Raw genomic sequence first — 22,995 nt, forward strand, 5'->3', positions numbered from 1 at the left:
AATACTATCTCGATTATCGAGTCTCGGTCTCCCAGGGAGCGTCATTGAACAATATTTCAAATAATTTCTGGATAGTTTCATTACATTTGAAAATCTTGATGGTAAAATAAGCTTTCACCATAAATATCATAAATGTTATCCGTCATCATTTCCCGATAATGGTTTCAACTGGATGTATGGCTCTACAGAACGTGACATTAACTGAAAACCCCACTATCATGAACGGTTGATATAAAGACATAACACAATATAACGAAACATCGTTAAATAAACCTTGCAGTGACTTAGGATTGAATAAAATACACATATTAAGCAAATATTCAGCAAAGATAAAGTTGGACTTTACCAAGAACTGACATTTTCCTCCACGTTTTGTTGTCTGTTTGGGAGAAACTAAAACGAAAACATCGAAACAAATGGAAATTGTCCCATACAGAATGGACTACAATATTCCATTAACAACCAATAAACCAAATATTTAACTTACGTGATATGGTTTTCAAAATATTTCCCGTTTTCTATAGTGTTTTTTATAATCCTGGACGTACTTGCTATGCCATCTGTTGAGAATTAAAGAAACTATAAAATAAAAATAAACATATATTAGTAACTGGAAACTTATTTTGTTTACGTGAAGTTTAATCTTCGATTTCACGTCAGATATAAAGAAATTCATCAAATTAATATAAAATATGAATTAAAAATTCATTTTTGTTTTTATTAAATCCTAAGTTTTATAGATTTTTATCCCAATAATTGCTGAAATAATTAAAATAGTAAACATTACATGACAACTATTCAAAGGCAGGCATTTTACAATATACTGCTATTGTCTATTCCCTTAAATATTGATTTATAAATATTTTTCTTGCTGAAATAAAACAAATATAAAAAATAATATCTTATAAAATTTATTATTTATACCTGATACGTGAGATAAAGGAAATATTTAACTTAAAGCTTTTTGTATGAAAGGTATTTTCCTAAATATGTCTGGTAATAAAAGCATTTAAGACTTAATGTAAATGTTGGCGTTCTACTAAAGTAAAACACGACGTACTATTAAATAATCGTTAAGCAGATATTAAAATGGAATTATAATAATCTAAAATGATATTACTAGAGTATAAAGTGGTTTTGTCAAATTTTACCAAAATACTTAATATTTTGAAAAGTTTTTTTTAGGTCCTCTTGTAAAATTAGAAGCAGACATAATTAAAAATGGGAAACAGGGCTAAAAATATATGAAATCATATTAAATAAAAGTAAGTAAACTTGAAGTGAATGGATATCATATAGGTATTATATTAGCTAAGTAAGGACATAAAAGCGTCTGATTTAGATAATTTAATAGTTTTGTGTACTATAAGGGCATACATAGTAGCAGGCAACATCTTGCAATTACCTAAGAAGTAGTCTTAAGATTTCAGAGTGCTGTGTGAAATTTATTTCTGTTCCGTGTACATTTTATAATATGAAATGAATAATTGATAATTATGAATTAGAAATACTTATTGGAAGTTACGGAAATTACTTAAATAATTAATATATAAAATGACCACTGGAAACTCTTAGAAACTGCCTAACTTGAATGCCTTTGTTATATGATAAAATAAAGGTAAAATCTTTGAAAATAAAGTAAAGAAAAGTTAATATACACAAAAGTTTCGATATTATTGTGAAAAATGTTTATTTATATCTTTTAACCGTTTCATACCATTGTCATATTTCTACTTTAGGCTTGTTTCCCTGCTAAAAATTCGTCTACCCTGTTTTGTCAGTGGTGATTTTTTTATAAAAAGACTATTATCTTTGTTATTTATAAACCCAATTTTAAATTAGTTTTATATTTTATTTATATATAAATTATTAGTTTTATTCATAATATTAATAAGAATAGTATCAATAATACCCAGTTTTGTTGCAAAATTAGTATTTTATGATGATTTCTTCTTTACAGGTTTTGGCAACACAAATAAAGCAGACGAATTACTGAAAAGACGAGAAGCATGAACTTTTAAAATTTTTAAGACAAACAAATTTCAATCGCATGCCTACAGTTGCAAGATTTAATGTTTTCATTCATAACAGACCTTGAAGGGACCTTGCAAGGTCACCTTTCTACTGTTATGACAAATCTCAATGGTGTCTGTTCAATTTTCAATCATTATATAGCTTAATAATAAAAAAAACGACAGGAACTAGAAGAGGTAATTCTCACACTGCCTTAGTAAAACTATTCAGAAATCTCTCTCTCTCGTAAGAAGCATGGTTATCCACAACAGGCAATAAGAGGGGCTTTAATTCGAAGCCTTAAATAGCTTAAAGGGGATACCACCAAGGAGAGAGAGAGAGAGAGAGAGAGAGAGAGAGAGAGAGAGAGAGAGAGAGAGAATTGGTTATCATCTTACACTTGAATTTTATGGCAGCCAAGTGGAAAATATAAAAATAATAATTGTTATTATTATTACTATTATTATTACAGGTTTTGTTAAACAAAATGGCAGTTTCAACAGCATTTATTTTATGTAGTAAACGCTCGATTCGTCTTATCAATTGCTTTTCTTGCACTGGAATGGTTGCGAGCAATTGACCAACATTCATTTCCGGTGGTATAGTGATGTGTCGACTAGTTTCGCCCTTCTCGTTAGGGCATCATTCAGGACAGGATCGCAGGATGCAATGGCTGTAATGCGTGGACTTCTCCTCTTTTATCCATGTCTGTTTGGCTTGTAGAGTTAGTTGCTTCATTTTCATTGGCTATTCGGCCGTGACGTCATCGGAAAGGCGGCTCCTGATTGGCTGTCTTCTCCTTGATCTAAGCTTTCTGCTGATTGGCGATGGTGCAATTTCTCGAGGAAGGCGGATTAACCGATCGTTCTGAAGGTGAAGGGCGGTGCCCCTGCCTTCCTCAAGTGTTGGAAGGGCGTCCTCTGGGCGAGGGTTAAAGTCGTCCTCGATGTCGGAGCGTCTTTGAGTTGTAGGTGGGTGCGGGGGGCAATCTTGCAGGTCGTCCTCGGGGTGAGATCTCACAAGGCGGTCACCCTCGGTGCTCTGGAGGTCATCCTCAAGGGGCGTAGGTTGGGATGTGGGTCTTGCCTGGTTGTCCTCGGCTTTCCTGCTGGCTGTAAGGAGAAGGAAGGTCTCTTGAGTCACATTAAGTCTCGGTCTTTCCTTTCCTATGTGGAGCACCTCCAGGATGCAAAGACGATGAAGGTCGGGGTGCTGTCAATAATTTCGAAATGTCTGATAACGTCGCTACGGCGGATCCTCTGGTTGTGGGCAGTCTTACAGTGATTAAAGGTGGTTCCCTCCTGGGCATGACAGGAGACCTGTTTGGAGGGCCACATGGATGTCATGCCGATGTAAGTTTCAGGGCATCCTCAGAAAGGGCACGTGTATCAGTATATGACACTTGTTCTCTTCAGGGGATCTTGGGGAGGGGCAGGGTTGTTCTTCATCACTAGACTGCACGTCACCTTGCTCCTGTAGATGATAACCAGTTGGATCTTCTTGCTGCTGTTGGTGGGGGCGACGTTGTCCCTAATGATATTTTTCAGGGCCCGTACGTCCTCCTTATATTGCGGGTGATAATTCCCTTTGTAGAAGAGGGTGATCATCTCAAGTGTATCTTGTCTCTGCTCTTGGTTGTACCACATTTTCCATCGTCCTTCTGTAGGCGGCCTGGATGCTCCTGTTGGGATGACCATTATTATCTAATACCTGGGAGGCCTGTTCCATTTCATGGTGAGTATCGGTCCACAATGAACAGTGGGTAAGGGCCCCCCCCTGGTGTACGAGGTGATAGTGGAGTTCTTGTATCTCTCGGGGCACTTGCTGTCGCCGTTCAGGCACATACCAAAGTTTGTAGGTTTGGTATACACTGTGGTAGAGAATGAGTCCTCCTTCAGATCAACAAGGACATCCAGGAAGGGTAGGTGGCCGTCCTCACTGTGTTCAATGGTGAAGTGGAGACTGCTGTGTTGGTGGAAGGCCCTGAAAAATATCATTAGGGACAATGTCCCTAATGATATTTTTCAGGGAAATGGTGTAGTTGGTGGGGTATGAGACTGAACTCCAGTAAAACAAAAATACTACTGATTAGCAGATCTCGTACAGATTTTCCACCCCATCCTCCCCTTCCGGTTGATGGAACTTTGCTGAATGAGTGCAGCTTTAACTATTCTAGGTGTAACTTTTGACTCACATCTAACTTTGGAGAAACATCTAATGAAAGTTTCAGAAAATGCCGCACGAAAGTTAAGTATTGTTCGTAAAGCCTCACATATTTATAACAGTGATAAAATCAGTACAACTTGTTTTAGGTCATTTGTACTCCCTTTACTGGAATACTGCTGAACAGCAGCACCAGTATGCAGTAGATGTGCCTCGTTGTCAAACTTCTCAGTTCCAGAGGTCCTTTATTCCTCACACCGTTGGACTGTGGAACAGCCTTCCAGAGGATGTTGTGCAGTTGGAACTCCAGAAGTTCAAGCGAAAATGCAATACATTACTACCCTAATTCTATTCTTCTTGCATTTTAATACATTTTTATCTATTTACCTATTTATTTATTAATTTATTATTTCTTTTTTTTAATAAGTGGGATCTCTTCTTTCTGTAATTCCCTTTACCTCCTCTTACGTCTTCCTAGTGAACACTTATTCTTTGGAAGCTTGAATTTCAAGTCAGTGCCCATTTGTGGCTTGTTCCATATGTGTAGGTTTCATCTACTGAATAATCTATAATAATAATAATAATAATAATAATAATAATAATAATAATAATAATAATAATAATAATAATAATAATAATAATAATAATAATAATAAACAAAAAAATAAATATTCAGTTTTGACCTTTGAAGACACAATTTATCATAGGTTATTCATAAATAAATTAATAAACCCTAAAATACCAGTATAAACTCCTAGGGGTGTTTACTGGTTGCAATTTTAGAAAATAATCTCATAGTACTTAAGTCGTGTAGTCTTCAAACTATATATTTACAGCCGGCCGATAAATTCTTGTAAACAAATAAAATAACAAGATTTTCTTAGAATTCGATAATGTTAATAATAATAATTAATAATAATAATAATAATAGTATTAATAAAATAATCATATTAATAATAATAATAATAATAATAAACAAAAAATAAAAATATTCAGTTTTGGGTAATTTATCATGGTTATTCATAAATAAATTAATAAAGAGTAAATAAAATAACTACTGAAGTAAAGAGCTAAACAAGAATTTTCGTCGACTAATGTTAATAATTAATAAAAGAGATAGTATTAATAAACTGGATCATATTAATAAAAAAGGATAATATTTACGGTACAAAAATGCATAATTATAATATGAGTAAATAAAGCACTACTGAAATAATAATAATAATACCTGCATAGGCATAATAATAATAATAATAATAATAATAATAATAATAATAATAATAATAAAACTCTTCCACATCGATGATATGATTCTAACCTAATATTCCCTTCAGGGTAGTACCACCAAGCACAAATGAGACTAGAGACTAAATAAACGTAGTCCTATTCAGTTCTGCAGAGATCATCCTCTTTTTTTATCATATTTCTTCGCTACAGCGCTGTAGAATTTAGTTTTGTATTAACTTTATCACTAAGAACAATGACATATTCCCACATTCTAGCAAGTACACGGCGTGATCGAAGTAGTTTAGGCCTACACTATAAAACAACACAACCAATAAGAAACAACTGAAATCTTTGCTTCTGCAGTTGAGAACAGCGACTGAATGAAATTGTCGCATGTTTCTTGAAAATAGATAAATAAACTGAATCATTAAGTAAATTGTAGTAGTTATAAGTCGTATTTGTGAAATGTAATCGGATAGATGCGTGTCTCAGCTGGGGTCGTCCCTTTAAACCGATTTAAAGGGCAAAGCAATGCGTCTGGCAGTGCTGACATATTGAATTAAAGCCTTTTTTCCTGATAATATGACCTTATAATATTGATACAAATCATTATTATAAGTGTACCCATACTCTTGTATCAAAGACAACACTTTTATAAAATTATGCAATAGATAACAAACAGACATAGCTTAAATCAGCAGCAGGGTTGACTGTGACGCCAAGGGTTCCAGAAGTTTTTGCTTAGCACCAATAAGTGACCGATATTTTTGCGTATATTTTCCTTATTAAAAGAAAGGGAATATGTTAGTGATTTTCCACTGACCTCTTAGTAAGAATTACGAGATAAATATTCATTAAATCTTTGATAAATTATGCAAAGTAACATAAAAAATAAGAAAAATTGAGATGTATAAACGAAATGGTCTCCAATATAATAATAATAATAATAATAATAATAATAATAATAATAATAATAATAATAATAATAATAATAATAATAATAATAATGGATAAACTCTTCATTGCCGATGATATGGTTCTGATATCCCCGTCAGGGTAGACCACCAAGTACAAATGAGACTATTCATTTACCTCTATTGGACTTATCCATCCTTTTCTTTATTATATTTCCTTGCTAAAGCGCTGTAGAATTTAGTTTTGTTTTCACTTTATCACTAAGAATAATTACATTTTCACAGATTCTAGCAAGTGCGAGGCGTGATCAACGTAGCTTAAGCCTACACTATAAAACAGCACAACCAAAAGGAAGCAAGTGAAGTCTTTGCTTCAGCAGCTAAGAAGAGCAATTGAATGAAATTGTCGTACGTGGCTTAAAAATAGATAAATAAACTGAATTATTAAGTAAACTTTAGAAGTTACAAGCGGTATTTGTGAAATGTAACCGGATAGATGCGTGTCTCAGCTGGGGTCGTCCCTTTAAACCGATTTAAAGGGCAAAGGAATGCGTCAGATACAGAAACATCGTACGTCCGGCAGTGCTGACATGTTGAACCAAAGTTTTTTTTTCCTGATAATAAGTGTACCCATACACTTGTATCAAAGATGACACTTTTATAAAATTACGCAATAAACAGACAACTTAAATCAGCAGCAGAATTGACTGTGGCGTCAAGGGTTCTAGAAGTTATTGCTTAGCACCAGTAAGTGACAGATATTTTTGCGTATATTTTCTTTATTAAAAGAAAGGGAATACGTTAATGTTTTCCACGGACCTCTGAGTAAGAATTACGAGATAAATATTCATTAAATCTTTGATAAATGATACAAAGTAACATAAAAAAATAAGAAAAATTAAGATAGTATAAATTAAATGATCTCCACAATGCTGAACAAGTGTTATTATTATTATCATTATTATTGACACGATATAAATCACATAAATATTCTTAGGCTTTTGAAAAGTAATTGTAACTCTTCGAATTGATTTTATTCATATTATTGTTGACAAAGTAGATGTAACATGAAACATAATAACTTGCTTATTTAAACAGTATATTAGAAATCTCTTGTGGAATATCTGTTTGAAATTCATATACATTAACATTTTAACCTCGCAGTGCTAAACAGGTATACAAATCTTCTGTATATAGATTTCTATATATATAATTTTGATATGTTGCATCAAAAATAAATAAATGGTCATTTACAGATAGGATTTAACTGATATTTTTCAATTCCGAATAAATCTCAGATTGACCCCGTCTTATGTTGACGAAAAATTTGTAAACGGCAATGTATACTTTATCATAATTCTACAATATCAGACCTCTTAATTCATGATCTATTTTCTTTTTTCCTTTAAATAACGAAATGGAAGATATTGGCCTTGCCACATAGAATTTTGAAGGATTCCTTTTAGGAGGCATTAATATGATATCAGTTCATTTCCCTACTTACTCATCAGGCTGACAGAATCTTGACCTCGAAAAGCTGATTTCCAAAAACATTACGATGGCTCCAGTCACGTAGCCAATGGTGATGATGAAAAACGCAGCCTGGAAGAGTAATTTGCTTGTTATTAAGCATTAATTGGCCTTGAAAATATTTAACGTATTTACAAGCATTATTAATAATTAGATGGTGGGTATTTCACTCTCTTAAATGACCCAGAACAGAGTTTAAGATTTGAAGGTTCGAGTGTAATAACAGTAATTATTATTATTATTATTATTATTATTATTATTATTATTATTATTATTATTATTATTATTATTACTCAGATGATGACCCATATTCATATGTAACAACCCCAAATGGGCCATTGACTTGAAATTCAAGTTTCTAGAGAATACGGTCTTCATTCGAAAGAAGTAACAGAAGGTAACAGGAAATACAGAAAGAAAAGATCTTATTATGAAAGACCCCCCCGCCCCCGTCCCCCAAAAAAAAAAAAACATTAATAAAAACGTAAGTAAATTAACAAAACACAAGGAGAATTGCTTTAGGGTGGTAATGCATTAAATCTTCGCCCGAAATTTTCGGGTTCCAATTGCGCACCATCCTCAGGGAGACTGCGTTTTCTGATTCTCGTCAGAGGCGGCTTAACAGAGGTCCCGGTTACCTGCAGGTGTGTGAGAGTGATGACGATCTTGTTGCTCTCTCCTTCGTAATCGGTTTCCACAGCTATTCTCTCGTCCTCAATCTCTTGCCATCGCTTAATTAGACCGCCTTCGTTCATTTTGATCAACCTGCGTTTCATGCAAAAGGGTAAAATTGTATCTAAGCCAGTTCCAGTAAATAAAATGAGATATGATAAAATTTTCCACTTGTTTTAAACTAAGGAAATTAGTATGAAAAATTTCATTGATAAAACAAAATAAAATAAAATTTTCCGCTTGTCTGAAATTTAGGAAATCGATATGAAAATCTATGTTTCCTTAATGATTGTTACCAGAATATGGCAACTTTTCGTACATTAGACAAATCTGTCTCCTAATTAGGATTAAGTATTTGTTTATGCTACTTATTAGGGATCGTAGCTTAGTAAATAATCAAATACGACTTGTCTCGCTGACATCTTTTTGCCTATAAAATCTTTTATATTTTTCAGTCTCCCTTGGAATTCTTTAAATTACATATCAAAAGCACAATTAATCTGAAATACAATAATTTAACTGAAAATTCTATGATTACTTAAACTCAAGAATCCTTCAGTCTTTACTCATTACAGGCAACAGGCAACGAAGACCTACCAGTGGCTGAAGGGTCCGTTGTAGGGCGCCCCTTGGGGCATGGGAATCCCATCACCCTGGGGGAAGAATTCCTCTTTGCTCTGGTGGAATTTGCTCCTCCCGAGTTCCCCTGTGTATATGCTGCCTCCAATAACGGGGCAGATGTGAACTAGCTTCTCTGTCAAGATCTGGGTTGACACAGAAATTTTCAGAGTCAGTATTTGGTCCCATTTAAATCTTAAGGTAAGTCTAAACAACAATGTGATGTCATTCCTATGTGTATGGGTTAAAGAACTTCTTAACTATTGCATTAAAAAAGGAGAAGTGGTAGGGATTAAATAATCACTTGGAAATTCAGGTGTTTGATTGGTCGCTGTAATCGTATTCCTAATTCAGTGCTAGGATCTTATGGACTTTTTAACAAGGTAGAGGTATACATATGATTTCTTGGTGATCTTAGACGTATAATGATACAAAATATGAATGAAAATATTCAGAATAAGTAGACCTACTATACATTTAGTGTTGAATAAAGTATGGAGAGTGAAAAAAAAATATTAATAATTTTGACTGGGAGAAACGAAAAATATTGATCACGAGAGATAATTTTAATTTGATTTTTTTCCCGGAAACATTGCAGCTCAAAATTCTATACAGATACTTGGAACCCAAATGCTTGAGAAAAGTGAATGGTTGATTGAAATTTTAAGCGAGGTAAAAAGTATACGGTTTGGATCAACCCAAAAGTTATTGTGAAAAACGGGGTTGTAGATAGGCAGTGTCAATGGCCCGAAAAATTGGGAAGAATTGATATTACCTACAGACCATACATAAGACACAAATTGCTTACCCTTCTAATACCTACTTCAGGGCTTACTACGAAGCTATTGTCTCGATTTTTATGGTCAAACAGCCCCCAAACTTCCTTGTAGATTCCATCTGTAGCTTCCTGTGAAATAAAGATAAAAATAAGAAAAAATTGGAAATGGAAAATTGTGAAGACATCCCCAAGAGAGGCAATAATTTAGGAATAATTTGCCATCCGCTTCCTTCACTTATATTCAAGTTAATAATTGCTTTAAATAGTTGTATCTTGACTGGAAACTGTCCATGAAGATAATACACACTGGAAACTTTTACTTTAAAAAACTCCTTTTTTTTTTACTCACAAAAGTAGCAAAAGTCAACATATGGAATTAATGTTATTTTGGTATGCATTTGATGTTGGAAAGTGTCGAGTGACGTTTTCATTAAAATGAATTCGTGTCTGTTGAAAACGTCACGTTATCCCTTACCTTAAAAATATATTCATTCGTCGAATCTCTGGTAGTAGAAATCGTGTAGCCTTCAGCCCTAGCCCTCCGGAGATCCGTGAGGTAATCGATGGGTTTTTCATAGGCTGGGATAGCTAGGACGGCCGTGAGTGTTCCCGAGTACAGAGCTGAAACACATTTGTCGAGTAAGGGGTTTGAAAGTGACTGGACATACTGTATACGCATGCATAGATTTATAACGAGAAGATGCTAGAAAATGATGCGTTGTTTGCGGCAGGCTGCTGCTGCAAACTTATTTCCTAGCATCAGGTTTTTACGCTACTCAGTTCGCTAGGAGGAGCTCTATGTTGGCTATAACTCGTAGTTTGCCTATAGTTCAATTGCGTAATCTTCTGATCTCCAAATGTTTAAGCGAGGAGCAAATTCATTCCTGCTCTCTGCTACTGTCGTCTCCTGAATTTCAGGAGTATCGGTTTAATTGTCCATTTTTTCATATTTATTCATTTATCAGCTTTTCCTATAACCACCCTCTCTCTCTCTCTCTCTCTCTCTCTCTCTCTCTCTCTCTCTCTCTCTCTCTCTCTCTCTCTCTCTCTGCAGTCTGATTTCCCTTTGGAAACCCCCTTGGGTTTCTAAAGTCTGTTGACTCTGTCCATAAGGGTTTTCAGATGAAGTTGAAAATAAATAAAGATAAGAAAAAGATGTCTACACTGAAAATAAAATGGTAACTCAAAGCTTATGTATATGAAGATTAAATACAATTATGGAACAGTAAATTATAAAATCCTCAACAAGCATATTTACCAGCTTATCACCTCATCCACCTGGAAACGTATCTCGAATATTACCTGAGGTAATCAAGCAGAAGTAGAACCAAAACACCAAGACAATCCTCTGGGACCATTCCTTACTTGAGAGGTCATTTCCTTGGTTCACGACGTTCTTGAACATGTTGAAGGAATAGACAAGTAGGTCTAGGGTCGGTTCCTTATCCTGGAAGGATTTCGACGCCAGGGAAAGGACTTTCATGATGGGTCCTATGAACAAGACGGTAGCTGCTAGGTACATCCAGACCTGTGTGTTCCGGGGAGGAGGATGAGGTGATGTTAGAAGGAGCTGGAGATTTCGTAAGAAATCAGATGATTCTTTAGAAGATGCATATGTATGTTTATGTTGATGTATATTCAGTGGGCCTAATTATTGAAGACAGTTATTGCATGAAGTTAAAGCTATCGTTTTGTGCTTAGGATCTTGTACTTTCCTCTCAGAGCTACGTAGATGTGTTAATCTTGTAGAAACAAAGAAAAAATACACCTTACTCCTTAGTTCTCTGTAGCAAATGCCACCATTCTGTAAAACTCAAGCTGTACAAAATTTACAAATGTAAGGCAATGAAGGATATATACTGGGCACCATTTGCACATATTACTGACACTTTCAAAACTTTATTTCTTAAAATACGGCACTAAAAAACCTTTACCTGCCAAGTAAAAGGTGAAAGGACGGCCAACACCATGCTCTTCTTCTTTGGGGCATTAGAGTAGATGGCCATATTGCCGTGGGTATAAGGATATGCGTAGTCAATCACTGTCTCTCGAATTCCTGAAAATATATGATAAGAAACTAGAGGCATTTCCATAGACACTTTTCAAATTTGTTTTTTATGATGTTTTCGAAATACTTCACTCATATTCTAATATTCTGGACTACAAATATTTTCGAAACGGTAATATGAATAATTACTTATAAATATCGTAAGGATGATAATGAGAATACATAAATATATTCACGATTATTCAAACGATAATGATTATTCTTTAAATATAGCAGCATGCATATAATGAACAGTTCGAAAATATTTATTAATGGTTGTTCAGTACTACTCAGAGCTCATGTAAGAATTTCCCTCACTCAGGCTCAGGCTGTGTTAATATAGGTCTTAATTATTCAGCGACATTTAGTGAACTATTAGAATGACCTTTGAATAGTTATTGCTGTTTAATTATCCAATCCTGACGGGTAACTCAAAATGGAAGATATCAATTGATTTTTTTGCCAAGAGGAAACTACATAACTAGTAGATATCTTTTCTTCTAGTAAAATGAAGCAATCCTTTGCTAGCACGACTTGGCACAAGCTAAAGATCATCACACGGAATGAATCTTCTATTTTTCCTGTCAACTAGAAAATCTAGAATTTACTGATCATAAGGCTTTATCCAAGACTTCATCTTACGACACACGCCAAACAGACACTTGTTTTAAGAACTACCCAACTTTGGATCGTCTATCAAACGCTTCCTATCGAATACCTAGATGTTTGGACTGTGGTAGAGTATGCCCACTAGCCTGTCTTTGCCCAGGGATCGAGCCTGGTGGACTACCCAATCCAGGATCGTCTATGTAATGCCCACCAATCGAGTAATTAGATATTTGGAGTATGGAGTGTACCCATCGAGTACCTAGATATCTGGACTAAGGATATTTGATGGAGTGTACCCATCTTCCAGTTTTTGAACAGGGGATCGAGCCTGGGTAACTTCTTGTGCGTGTGTATGTGTGGTTATAAAGTCAATAAAATTAGCATTACCATTGACTGCGATACCACTTATGGCAAAGTGGGCCTCCCGTCTGGCTATCATTCCAATCATCCCGGTCACTGTCCCGTCAGGCTGAGGGTATCCCCATGCGCCGTCTGCCGGGGTCACCACGCGGAAGCTGGAATCGCAAGATGAAACTTATAAGAAAATAAAAGTCTGACACACACACACACAAATACATACAAATACACACATAAGCACACACACACGCACACAAATACACATACACAGTTGTGCTGAGGATTCTTTGCCGAGTTTCACACTCTTTTGCAAGATTTTTGGTCTTTATAGCATTTTAACGCTTCTCACACACACACACACACACACACACACACACACACACATATATATATATATATATATATATAAAACCAAATATGTATATTTTTCTTAACCGTTAGACTTAGCTTATTATAATTAGAAGTTCCCTTTCACGTGATACAAGTTTAAGCAATGAGGGCTGAATTGTTAAGTATATTGTAACTACGACAGTTGATAAATATTAGGTCAAATACAAACACACACACATACACACACACACACACACACACACACACACACACACATATATATATATATATATATATATATATATATATATATATATATATATATATATATATATATATATATATATATGTATAAATTAAGCTACAAACGTCCTTTAATATCAATTCGCTCTACCTCGGAAATAATATATTTTCATATATGTTACCGAAGGGGAATTTTAGTTGATAATAAGTACGCCGTCCCGTGGGCTGAACCAACGAAGGACGGGGAACTCAGGACTACAGGGACGCATTAACCCGCGCGGCCAAGGGTTAATGCGTCCCTGTAGTCCTGAGTTCTAATCCTTCGTTGGTTCGAGCCCACGGGACACGTACTTATTATCAACTAAAAATTCCCTTCGGTAACATATATGAAAATATATTATTCCGAGGTAGAGCGAAATGGATATTAAAGGACGTTTGTAGCTTAATTCTTGTATATGAATCACGGTGATGTGATAAAAACTTCATATATATGTATATATATATATATAAAACTATAACACCACTACATACAAAAAGCTACGCAGAATGATAACAACAACATTTGATGATTCTTATGTAAATATGTAAAGAAAGCACACCACCTACGTAAAATTAAGAGCATGGCTCAGCGCTCTGAGTATAGCAACATCCGTGCCAATCGTGGGCATGAGACTGCCGTCGGGATATTTCCCACCGAACTTGAAGTACGGGATTTCGTCGACAGCAGCCACCGTCAGGAGTCTGCCCCTCATGTCCCAGTAGAGCTGCTGATCGTCTGACGACATCAGCAGAGGCAAGGGGCGTCCCTTGTGTTTGCCTGCTTGGCTCCATTGTCCCTTGACGAAAAACCTGGGGTTAAGAGGAATCAGTTCAGTCTTGGTGAGGGAGAGACACCTGGCGGCTGGGAGGAGAGTTACTCGACTCATTCTGTTGGTAAGTGTTAGATTGGTTTTGTTAGTAATTCTTACTATATCATTCACAACATTCTTTCCACATGTACGGACCATCCCAAAATACTTTGACCATATTTTCACTATAATAACTCTTTTATACACACACACATATATACATATACTGTACACATACATATATATATATATATATATATATTACATATATATATATATATATATATATATATATATATATATATATATATATATATATATATATATATATATATATATATATCTATCATTATCTATATCTATCTATCTATATAATTATATATTTATATCTATGTATGCATGTATATAAAATTCTTCAACCTTTCTAACCACTTTTCCAACCTAGATAAAAAAAAAAACCAACTAGGCACTTCCCATGACAAAAAAAAAAAAAAAAAAAATAGAAACTACAAAACACTCCCCAAAATTTAATAAATGTATATTTCTTAACCAACCAACCTCATCTTTCCCGACTCATCTACGTGGACGGAGGAAATGAGAAAGACGCCCGTTCTCCCCTTCGTCAGAAGAGTGACGTGGGTTCCTTCGTGGACGAATTTCTCAATGGCGGGGGTTATCTCATCCTTTTCCGATTCTTCCGTGAACAGGATCCATTCTGGGAAGTGACTGTCCAGTCTTTTGGCGCGGATCTGTGTAGGGAAGGATATATAGGAAGGATACATATTATCAAAGAATGAAGGATGCATAGAGAAATGTATGGAGAGTTTATATAAGTTTTATGGAGAGTATAAGTTTGGTAAGTGGTTTGCAATAAGAGTTATGCATCAGTGATTTGATCAAAATGTTGGTTTTCAAAATTGTTGATAAATGTTAATGAATGAATTTTCTACATTCATTTTGTAATCGATAATAGCATATAGTTTTTGATGCATATTTGATTACAAGTAGGGTTGATTGTATCTTATATCATGCCAGTTTCATTTTGAAAGTACTTGTCAGATTTTATATATATATATACATATGCATATACAGTACATACATATATATATATATATATATATATATATATTATATATATCTATATATATATATATACAGACATATATATGTGTGTATATATGTATATATGTATACATACATATGTATGTATATATGTATACACACATATATACATATACATATATATACATACACATATACATTCCTATCATCAACTTCATACATCACCCGTTCAGAATTTCGTGAATTTAACCAAGATAAACACAAAATAACTGATGCTTCAGAAACCTGACTAAAAGAGATGTTCACGATGTTTCTTACCGTCCTGAACATCTCCACGATGTTGGCTGCGGAACACAAGACTAAAAGGTGGGTCCTCACTGTTTTGCCAAATTCGAACACTTGTCTCAGTGTGTCCACAGATCCGTCGTAGTGAAATACCGTCAGACCGGAAGTTTCATTGGAGAGCTCCATAGACAAATACCCCGTAGCTTCTGTCGTTAGTTTTGTAGGAGAAAAAACGTAATAATTACAACTTGACCGAAATATGACCCTTTCTAACAATTTAGATTACATTCTACCAAAGAATGCCACAAGTTATTTTTAAAAATGTATTATGACTCTTTCTAATAATGTAAATTACATTTTACCGAAGATTGCCACAAGTTATTTTAAAAAATGTAATATGACTCTTTCTAATAATTTAAATTACATTCTACGAAAGAATGCCACAAGTTATTTTAAAAACTGTTTTCTTTTTCAAATGCCGAGCAGTTATACAAAATCATTCCTCAATGAATTACTTATATCTTTTTAATAATAGCTTCAATTTCCTTGAGTGGATAATATTATTTTTTAACGCATATTGATATCAAATATCAGAGAAGAATTACTGAGATTTGATAAGAAGCTTTCTAAACCTACCTTCATACTCTAGATCATATAGAATCTCTAAGTGGAGACGGGATTTCCTTCCAAGTTCCTTTAAGACTGCTATGACGTCACCGGTTGTTATAGAACTGAAATACCAAAAGTAAGATACGTAATTTATGTATTTCAACATTTACTCATATCGTTTGGACAATTTTTTTTTCAGTACCAAATTTTTCAACCCCTTTCCTATTTTTCAATTTTAGAAATATAAATTTTGAAATTTTATATTTCAAAGATTCAATGTCTGAATTTTTTTCCTTCTAAATTTTTAAATTCTAAAATGTTAGATGTTTAGATTCTTTGATATTAGAGTTTTAATTTAAGATTTTTGAATCTAGTGCCAAATTTTAAAATCCTCCTAATTTTTCAAGTTTTTAAAGCTTTGAATTTCAATGTTTTAAATCTGTAAATTTTGAAATGTTAAATTCTGAATTTTAAGTTTTAAATCTCCAGTTTTTACATCCTCTTACCTTTGATGTTAGACACCTACAATTTAAAATGTTAAAATTCCAAAATTTTAAATTTTAAGCCTCGAAGTTTTAAATCCCTTTACCATTCTAGTTTGAGCATTTATATATATATATATATATATATATATATATATATATATATATATATATATACATATATAAATATATAAATATATAATATATATGTATATATATATATACATAAATATAAATATATATAAATACACACACACATATATATACATGCATATATATATATATATATATATATATATATATATATATATATATATATATATATATATATGTATATATATATAAAATTCTGGTTTCATAAAAGGATAGAGCCAAAAGAATACCTTCCATTGGTGCTCAAATGGGTCCTTTCGTCAGGAAGATTCATTATTTTGATTCTACTGCAACCGACCAGTCGAAAGGACAGGATGAGTAGGATGAGGCCTGAGTGAGAGAAAAATAAAGAAAATATTAATAGACAGGATTTTTTTTTATTTCTGATATATCATGTAATCTAAGTTGAGTTAAAAACTGTGCAAGGAAAATGATCAGTAAGAATAAAGTTAATCTAATCCATCTGTTTATATATATATATATATATATATATATATATATATATATATATATATATGTATATATATATATATATATATATATATATATATATATATATATATATTTATATATATATATATATATATATATATATATATATATATATATATATATATATATACATACACACATATATTTACATATATGTATATATATATATATATATATATATATATATATATATATATATATATATGTGTGTGTGTGTGTGTATATATGTATATATATATATATATATAAATATGTTATATATATATGTTTATATGTATGTTGATTATTATCACTTTTGTACGTGATTCATTTTATCACACATTACAGGTGAAATATAAGAAACAGGGTGTAGGTCCTGACCGGTTTCGACTTTATTTCAAGCCACTGACGAGGACTGATACAGAGTATGAGTCACAAATATATATACTACAAGAACAGTACTGACGAACATACACAACCGTTAGAGACCACATATCTCCCACTCAGGCCGGTGTCGAGGTAGGAGTGGCCTTTAAAACTCATTTGGCTAAAATCACAATATACTCTCTGGGGACAATGCTGATAAACAAACCATACGCCACCTCAGATCCACACCTGACAGGTGTCACGGAGGTGGAGTTTGGAAACTCATTAACACTACTACCCTCGTACTGTGTTTATATGTATGTATATATAAGCATAACTTATATATATATATATATATATATATATATATATATATATATATATATATATATATATATATATATATATATATATATATATATATATATATAGAACACTGCCATTATGGATATTTAAGGAAATGTAACAAATTATTTCAGTAACGATATCCTTGGGAAAAGTATGATTACATTTTTTTTTATGCATATGAATTTATGAATTATAGGCTAAAATGCATCAAATGTTTTAGCCTCTCTCTGTCTCTCTCTGATGGGTAATCGCGTTATCAGCAAGATTTCGTTGATAAATGATTCACATTATATCTTTATCGTGTTACCATATTGCAGTAAGATGGCAATTGCTTACTTACCCAAAATGTGATTGGCGATCATAGCCGTTTTTCCTGATGGAAGCTAAGGAGAAATAATTTAGTTAATTTTTATATACATGACATAAAAACCATGGAATTTGTTTTTAATTAAACATACTTTGTACTGAAAACTTAATAGCCATCAATTTATGTCATAATAATAATTTTACCATGAGCATATCTCGCTGAATCTACTATCCGTCAAAGCTTTATTAATTAAATTTTTTTAAAAAGGGTTGTTAATGATAATTCTAGATCCAATGGATAATTGTTCCATCATTCTACTGTAAAAGCATATATGAAATTTTTGTCTCTAGTTTTTCAAATTGCGGAAATGTGTTGAGAGCAAAACTGAATAGTAATATATATAGTAATATATAGTACATTGTTCAATTAACTGGCTTTGAAGGATTTTTCTGGAGAGAAAAAAAAAAAGTTTCCAAGTAAACTGCATTTTTTCAAAAGAAAATATTCCTGATAACTGACTTCAGCATCATTCTTACTTCCGTTCAGAAATTTGCAGAGATGATTCGTAGAACAAGAAAATAATAATTCACGCGTAAACTATTTTTTTTAGCAACATTCTTATTTTCAGTCAGAAATTTGCAGAAATGATTTGTGGTTCTACTTACTTCACTGAAAAAAATTACTGTAAGCAGTAAATGATATCAGTTCCATTGAAACCAAAACACTCTATAATGGAATTAGATACGAAAGAAAATATGTAAAAATTCCTAATAACACAAGTTTTAAGCCATAACCAAGTCGTTCAGAACAATAAATACAATATATAAAGAAAAATAAACAAGAAAATGAACAAACTTACAAAGACTCACAAACAAAATCTAGCACTGGACTAGAACAAAGCAAGGGATCAACCAGATTCTTCAAGCACTTGATTTCGAAGCAGAACTTGTAAGGTATCTGTGACGTCACGATTTGTTTACAAGTCACTGTGGCGAGCCAGCGCTCGGGAGCGAATGGACGCCAGAGGGCTTACCCACTTTGTTTTTATTCCCTTGTTCGTGAATTATTAATCAGTCGTTTCTTGTCCTCTCTTGTGGGAGGACCTATAGTTTTGCAGCTTCTTCTGTAGTGCAAGCAGTTGCCAATATAGATTATTATCTATATGATTAGATTTCTGGCAAGCTATTTTGTACTTGATTTATTTATATATTTATATAGTTTGTAGCTCCTTCTGTAGTGAAAGCAGTTGCCAATATTAATTATTATTTATATGATTAGATTCATGGCAAGCTATTTTATACTTGATTTATTTATATAGTTTTGCAGCTTCTGTAGTGCAAGCAGTTGCCAATATGGATTTTTATCTATATGATTAGATTCATGGAAAGCTATTTTATAGTTGAGTTATTATATAGTTTTGCAGCTTTGCAGCTTCTTCTGTAGTGCAAGCAGTTACCAAAACGAATTATTTCCTATGATTAGACTCTTGGTAAGCCATTTTATACCTGAGTTATTTATTTATTTTTATATAATTTTAAAGATTTTTTTTTTATTTTCACTACTCATTGATCTTTGATGTTATTCCTTTTAGTTCCATAATTTTGGTAATTCGATTCACTGAGATTTTGACTCTACATCTACCATTTACAAAAATCTCATTGTAGTTATTAACTCTGGTGTGAATTTGTAAAATATTTACATCTGGAATAAAAAAAACTATTCCTGAAATGTTATATATATATATATATATATATATATATATATATATATATATATATATATATATATATATATATATATTATCTATCTATATATATATATATATATATATATATATATATATATATATATATATATATATATACATACATACATGCATACATGCATACATTATAGCATCTTGATCCAATTCCTTAGTAAAATGCAGTTTAATATGACAACTTATTTTGAGATTTTATACATTTCATACCTCCAATTTCTGGTACCAGATAACATTACATAAGCTTATTAGTGCCTACGTATAAGTTCATTAATTGTCAGTTACCCTAGTGGTTGTTTGTTATTGAAAGATAATCAGTTTAGACCTGCTTAATCAGTAATGACAATATTTTCTAGATTAATTTCTATATTTTGTATATCAATGTCGATGGATTTGCAGGCAAAGAGGCGAAGATCATTATTATTCTGTGTTACAGGACGGTACTAATATAGAAATATTATAGAACCCATTTTGTATAATGATAAATAAGAATTTACACCGTGACCGAATTGTTCTAAAAAAATACTCACACGCTGACCACTAATAAATAAACACGGACAAGAAATCGAAGATAATTATACTCTGTGACACAAGGCAGTTACAATGGTCTCTGTTTAGAGAAAATGGATCTGTATCTGAACAAATACGCATTCCATTTCGTTTACTGATGAATAAGAATTTAGGCTACCTGGGCGTGTATAAAAATACTCATACATTCTTATACATTGGCTACAGTACTCTTATAACACTAGGCACATCCATACATTCTTTGAATACTCTTATAACAATGGACAGTGGCAATGAGTTCTGTTTAGGGAAAATGGTTATACATCTAAACAAATATAAAATACCATTTATCTACTAATTAATAAGAATTTAGGCTACTTAAGACTTACTAAAAACAGTAGTTATACATTCTTATACACTGACTACTTACACATACACATACACACACGAAACATACACAGACCATCCCAGAAGAAAAGAATCTTCAAGCTTTCAATAATTCAAGAAGACGGCCGCGATTTTTCGGAACTTTGTTGACGAAGTGTGAATCTTTCACGGCGCATCAGCCAATGACTGACGGCCGCCGATAGGTGGCGTTGGCGGGAAGAGACGGCAACAGTCAAAGAAAACTCAAGAACTGACAACTTCGACAGAAGTACTTCGGAATTTATGAGAGAGGCTGCGACTTTGTCTTTTGCATTCTTCAAAGTCCAGCAGAGGTTGGTCAACGGTTTACTTTTTCAAGGTGCGCAGGGAATCTAATCAATTGCTTTTTTTTTGAGGCAAAATTTGCGTTTTTAAGGGATCTATGAGAAAGTGAGCTTTAAAAAAAAATCTAGGTTATTAGTTACCTCCGCATGAAATGTAGATAAGTCTTCTTCTCCTTTTGTTACGGATGAATAAAACACATCTATGATATTCTTAAAAGCAGTAAGTATATAGAAATATTCTTAAAAGCATAAAGTAATGTCAGAATATTCTTAAAAGCATAAAGTATTCAAAATATTCTTTAAAGCAGTAATTATATCAAATGTTCCTAAAAAGTATATATAGAAATATTCTTAAAATCAGTAAGTATGTCAAAATATTCTTACATGCAGTAAGTATATCGAAATATTCTCAAAAGCGTATATCGAAATATGCTTAAAAGTAGTAAGTATATCAGTATATTCTTCAAAGCAATAAGTATATAAAATATTCTTAAAATCAGTAAGTACATCAAAATATTCTTAAAAGCATAACGTATATGAAAATATTCTTAAAAGTAGTAATTACTTAAAAATGTTTTTAAAATCAGTAACATATCAAAATACTCTTAAAAGCAGTAATTATATCAAAATATTCTTACAAGCAGTAAGTATGTCGAAATATTCTTAAAAGCAGTATGTATATAAAAATATTCTTGAAAGCAGCAGGTATATCAAAATATTCTTAAAAGAAGCACGTATATCAAAGCATTCTAAAAAGCAGCAAATATATAAAATATTCTTAAAAGCAGCAGGCCTAAGTATATCAAGAGTAAATAGGTATAATATAAGAGATAAAAAATTATCACAAAAGATATTTCTGCTTTATTACACACTTGATAAAAATAATCATATTCATAAGAATAAGCAAAAAACATAATAAAAAAGATAATTTCGTTAAGCCGGGTATAACTAATTCCCTATCGTATAATTATGTTTGTGCGCACGCGCGCACACACGCACTCATTGTAGTCAATAAACGAACCACGCTATTCATCATCATAATCATAATAAGCATCACCATCATTGTAATCTAATTAATTCTTAATTTACTTAATTACCTTGGTAAGCAAAGCTTAAGCAACTGGAATTCTTAGTTAATTTAAACCTTATATTTTTCCTTCCCTCGCTACTTAACAACCGAATCTACTTAACAATCATTCATTCACTGACAAAAGTCACTTAAATTTTAAGTATATTTAGACTTGAAAATCAACACTTTTTTTTTTCTTACCTTAAAAATGTCCTCCTCTCAACTTGGGCAAGTGAAGTTAAGTGAACATTTGCACAACACTAATTTTCGATCTCACTTCCACTAACCGACTGAAATCACTTAAGTGTAGTTCAAACTATACATATTTTTTTCAGAACTATAGCGAATGTTTTCATTTAGGTCCGTTTAGTATTTCTCTCTCTGTAGAGTCCTCTCTTATACCTACCTGATTTCCTCTTCCTAAAAACAAGGATTCGGCACAAGGAAGTTTCACTCTTACTGACGAGCGCTCTAAGGCTCAAAGTAGTTTCGTATTCGCCTGTTCTATTTTATCTCCT

General features: G+C 32.7%; 1 protein-coding gene across 2 annotated transcripts; it reads right to left on the reverse strand.

The window, feature by feature from the left end:
• Nucleotides 1–7,329: 7,329 nt before the first annotated feature.
• On the reverse strand, nt 7,330–22,850 carry LOC136855250 (probable glutamate receptor). 2 transcript variants are annotated; one of them, XM_067132149.1, is made up of 15 exons: nt 22,679–22,850; nt 18,466–18,508; nt 17,171–17,270; nt 16,333–16,427; nt 15,730–15,902; nt 14,908–15,098; nt 14,108–14,350; nt 12,959–13,086; nt 11,850–11,971; nt 11,218–11,443; nt 10,391–10,536; nt 9,961–10,044; nt 9,117–9,283; nt 8,486–8,612; nt 7,330–7,919 (listed from the first exon to the last, which is right to left on the reverse strand). In XM_067132149.1, exons 2-15 carry the CDS (start codon nt 18,485–18,487, stop codon nt 7,818–7,820), a joined length of 1,926 nt encoding a protein of 641 aa, XP_066988250.1. In that variant the 5' UTR covers nt 18,488–18,508; nt 22,679–22,850; the 3' UTR covers nt 7,330–7,817. The 2 variants fall into 2 exon arrangements, with proteins under 2 accessions (XP_066988250.1, XP_066988249.1); XM_067132148.1 differs by having other exon boundaries at nt 9,946–10,044; nt 22,679–22,841.
• Between the last annotated feature and the right edge of the window lie 145 nt (nt 22,851–22,995).

This window comes from Macrobrachium rosenbergii, chromosome 31 (genome assembly GCF_040412425.1).
Source record: "Macrobrachium rosenbergii isolate ZJJX-2024 chromosome 31, ASM4041242v1, whole genome shotgun sequence".
In the NCBI taxonomy this organism is placed as follows: Eukaryota; Metazoa; Arthropoda; class Malacostraca; order Decapoda; family Palaemonidae; genus Macrobrachium; species Macrobrachium rosenbergii.

Coding starts and splice junctions, on each gene's coding strand:
- LOC136855250 (XM_067132148.1), bottom strand. CDS start 18,487: ATGATCGCCAATCACATTTTGG. Junction 16,428..17,170: donor CATTTGAGCACCAATGGAAG/GTATTCTTTTGG, acceptor TTGGTATTTCAG/TTCTATAACAACCGGTGACG. Junction 15,903..16,332: donor ATATGATCTAGAGTATGAAG/GTAGGTTTAGAA, acceptor AACTAACGACAG/AAGCTACGGGGTATTTGTCT.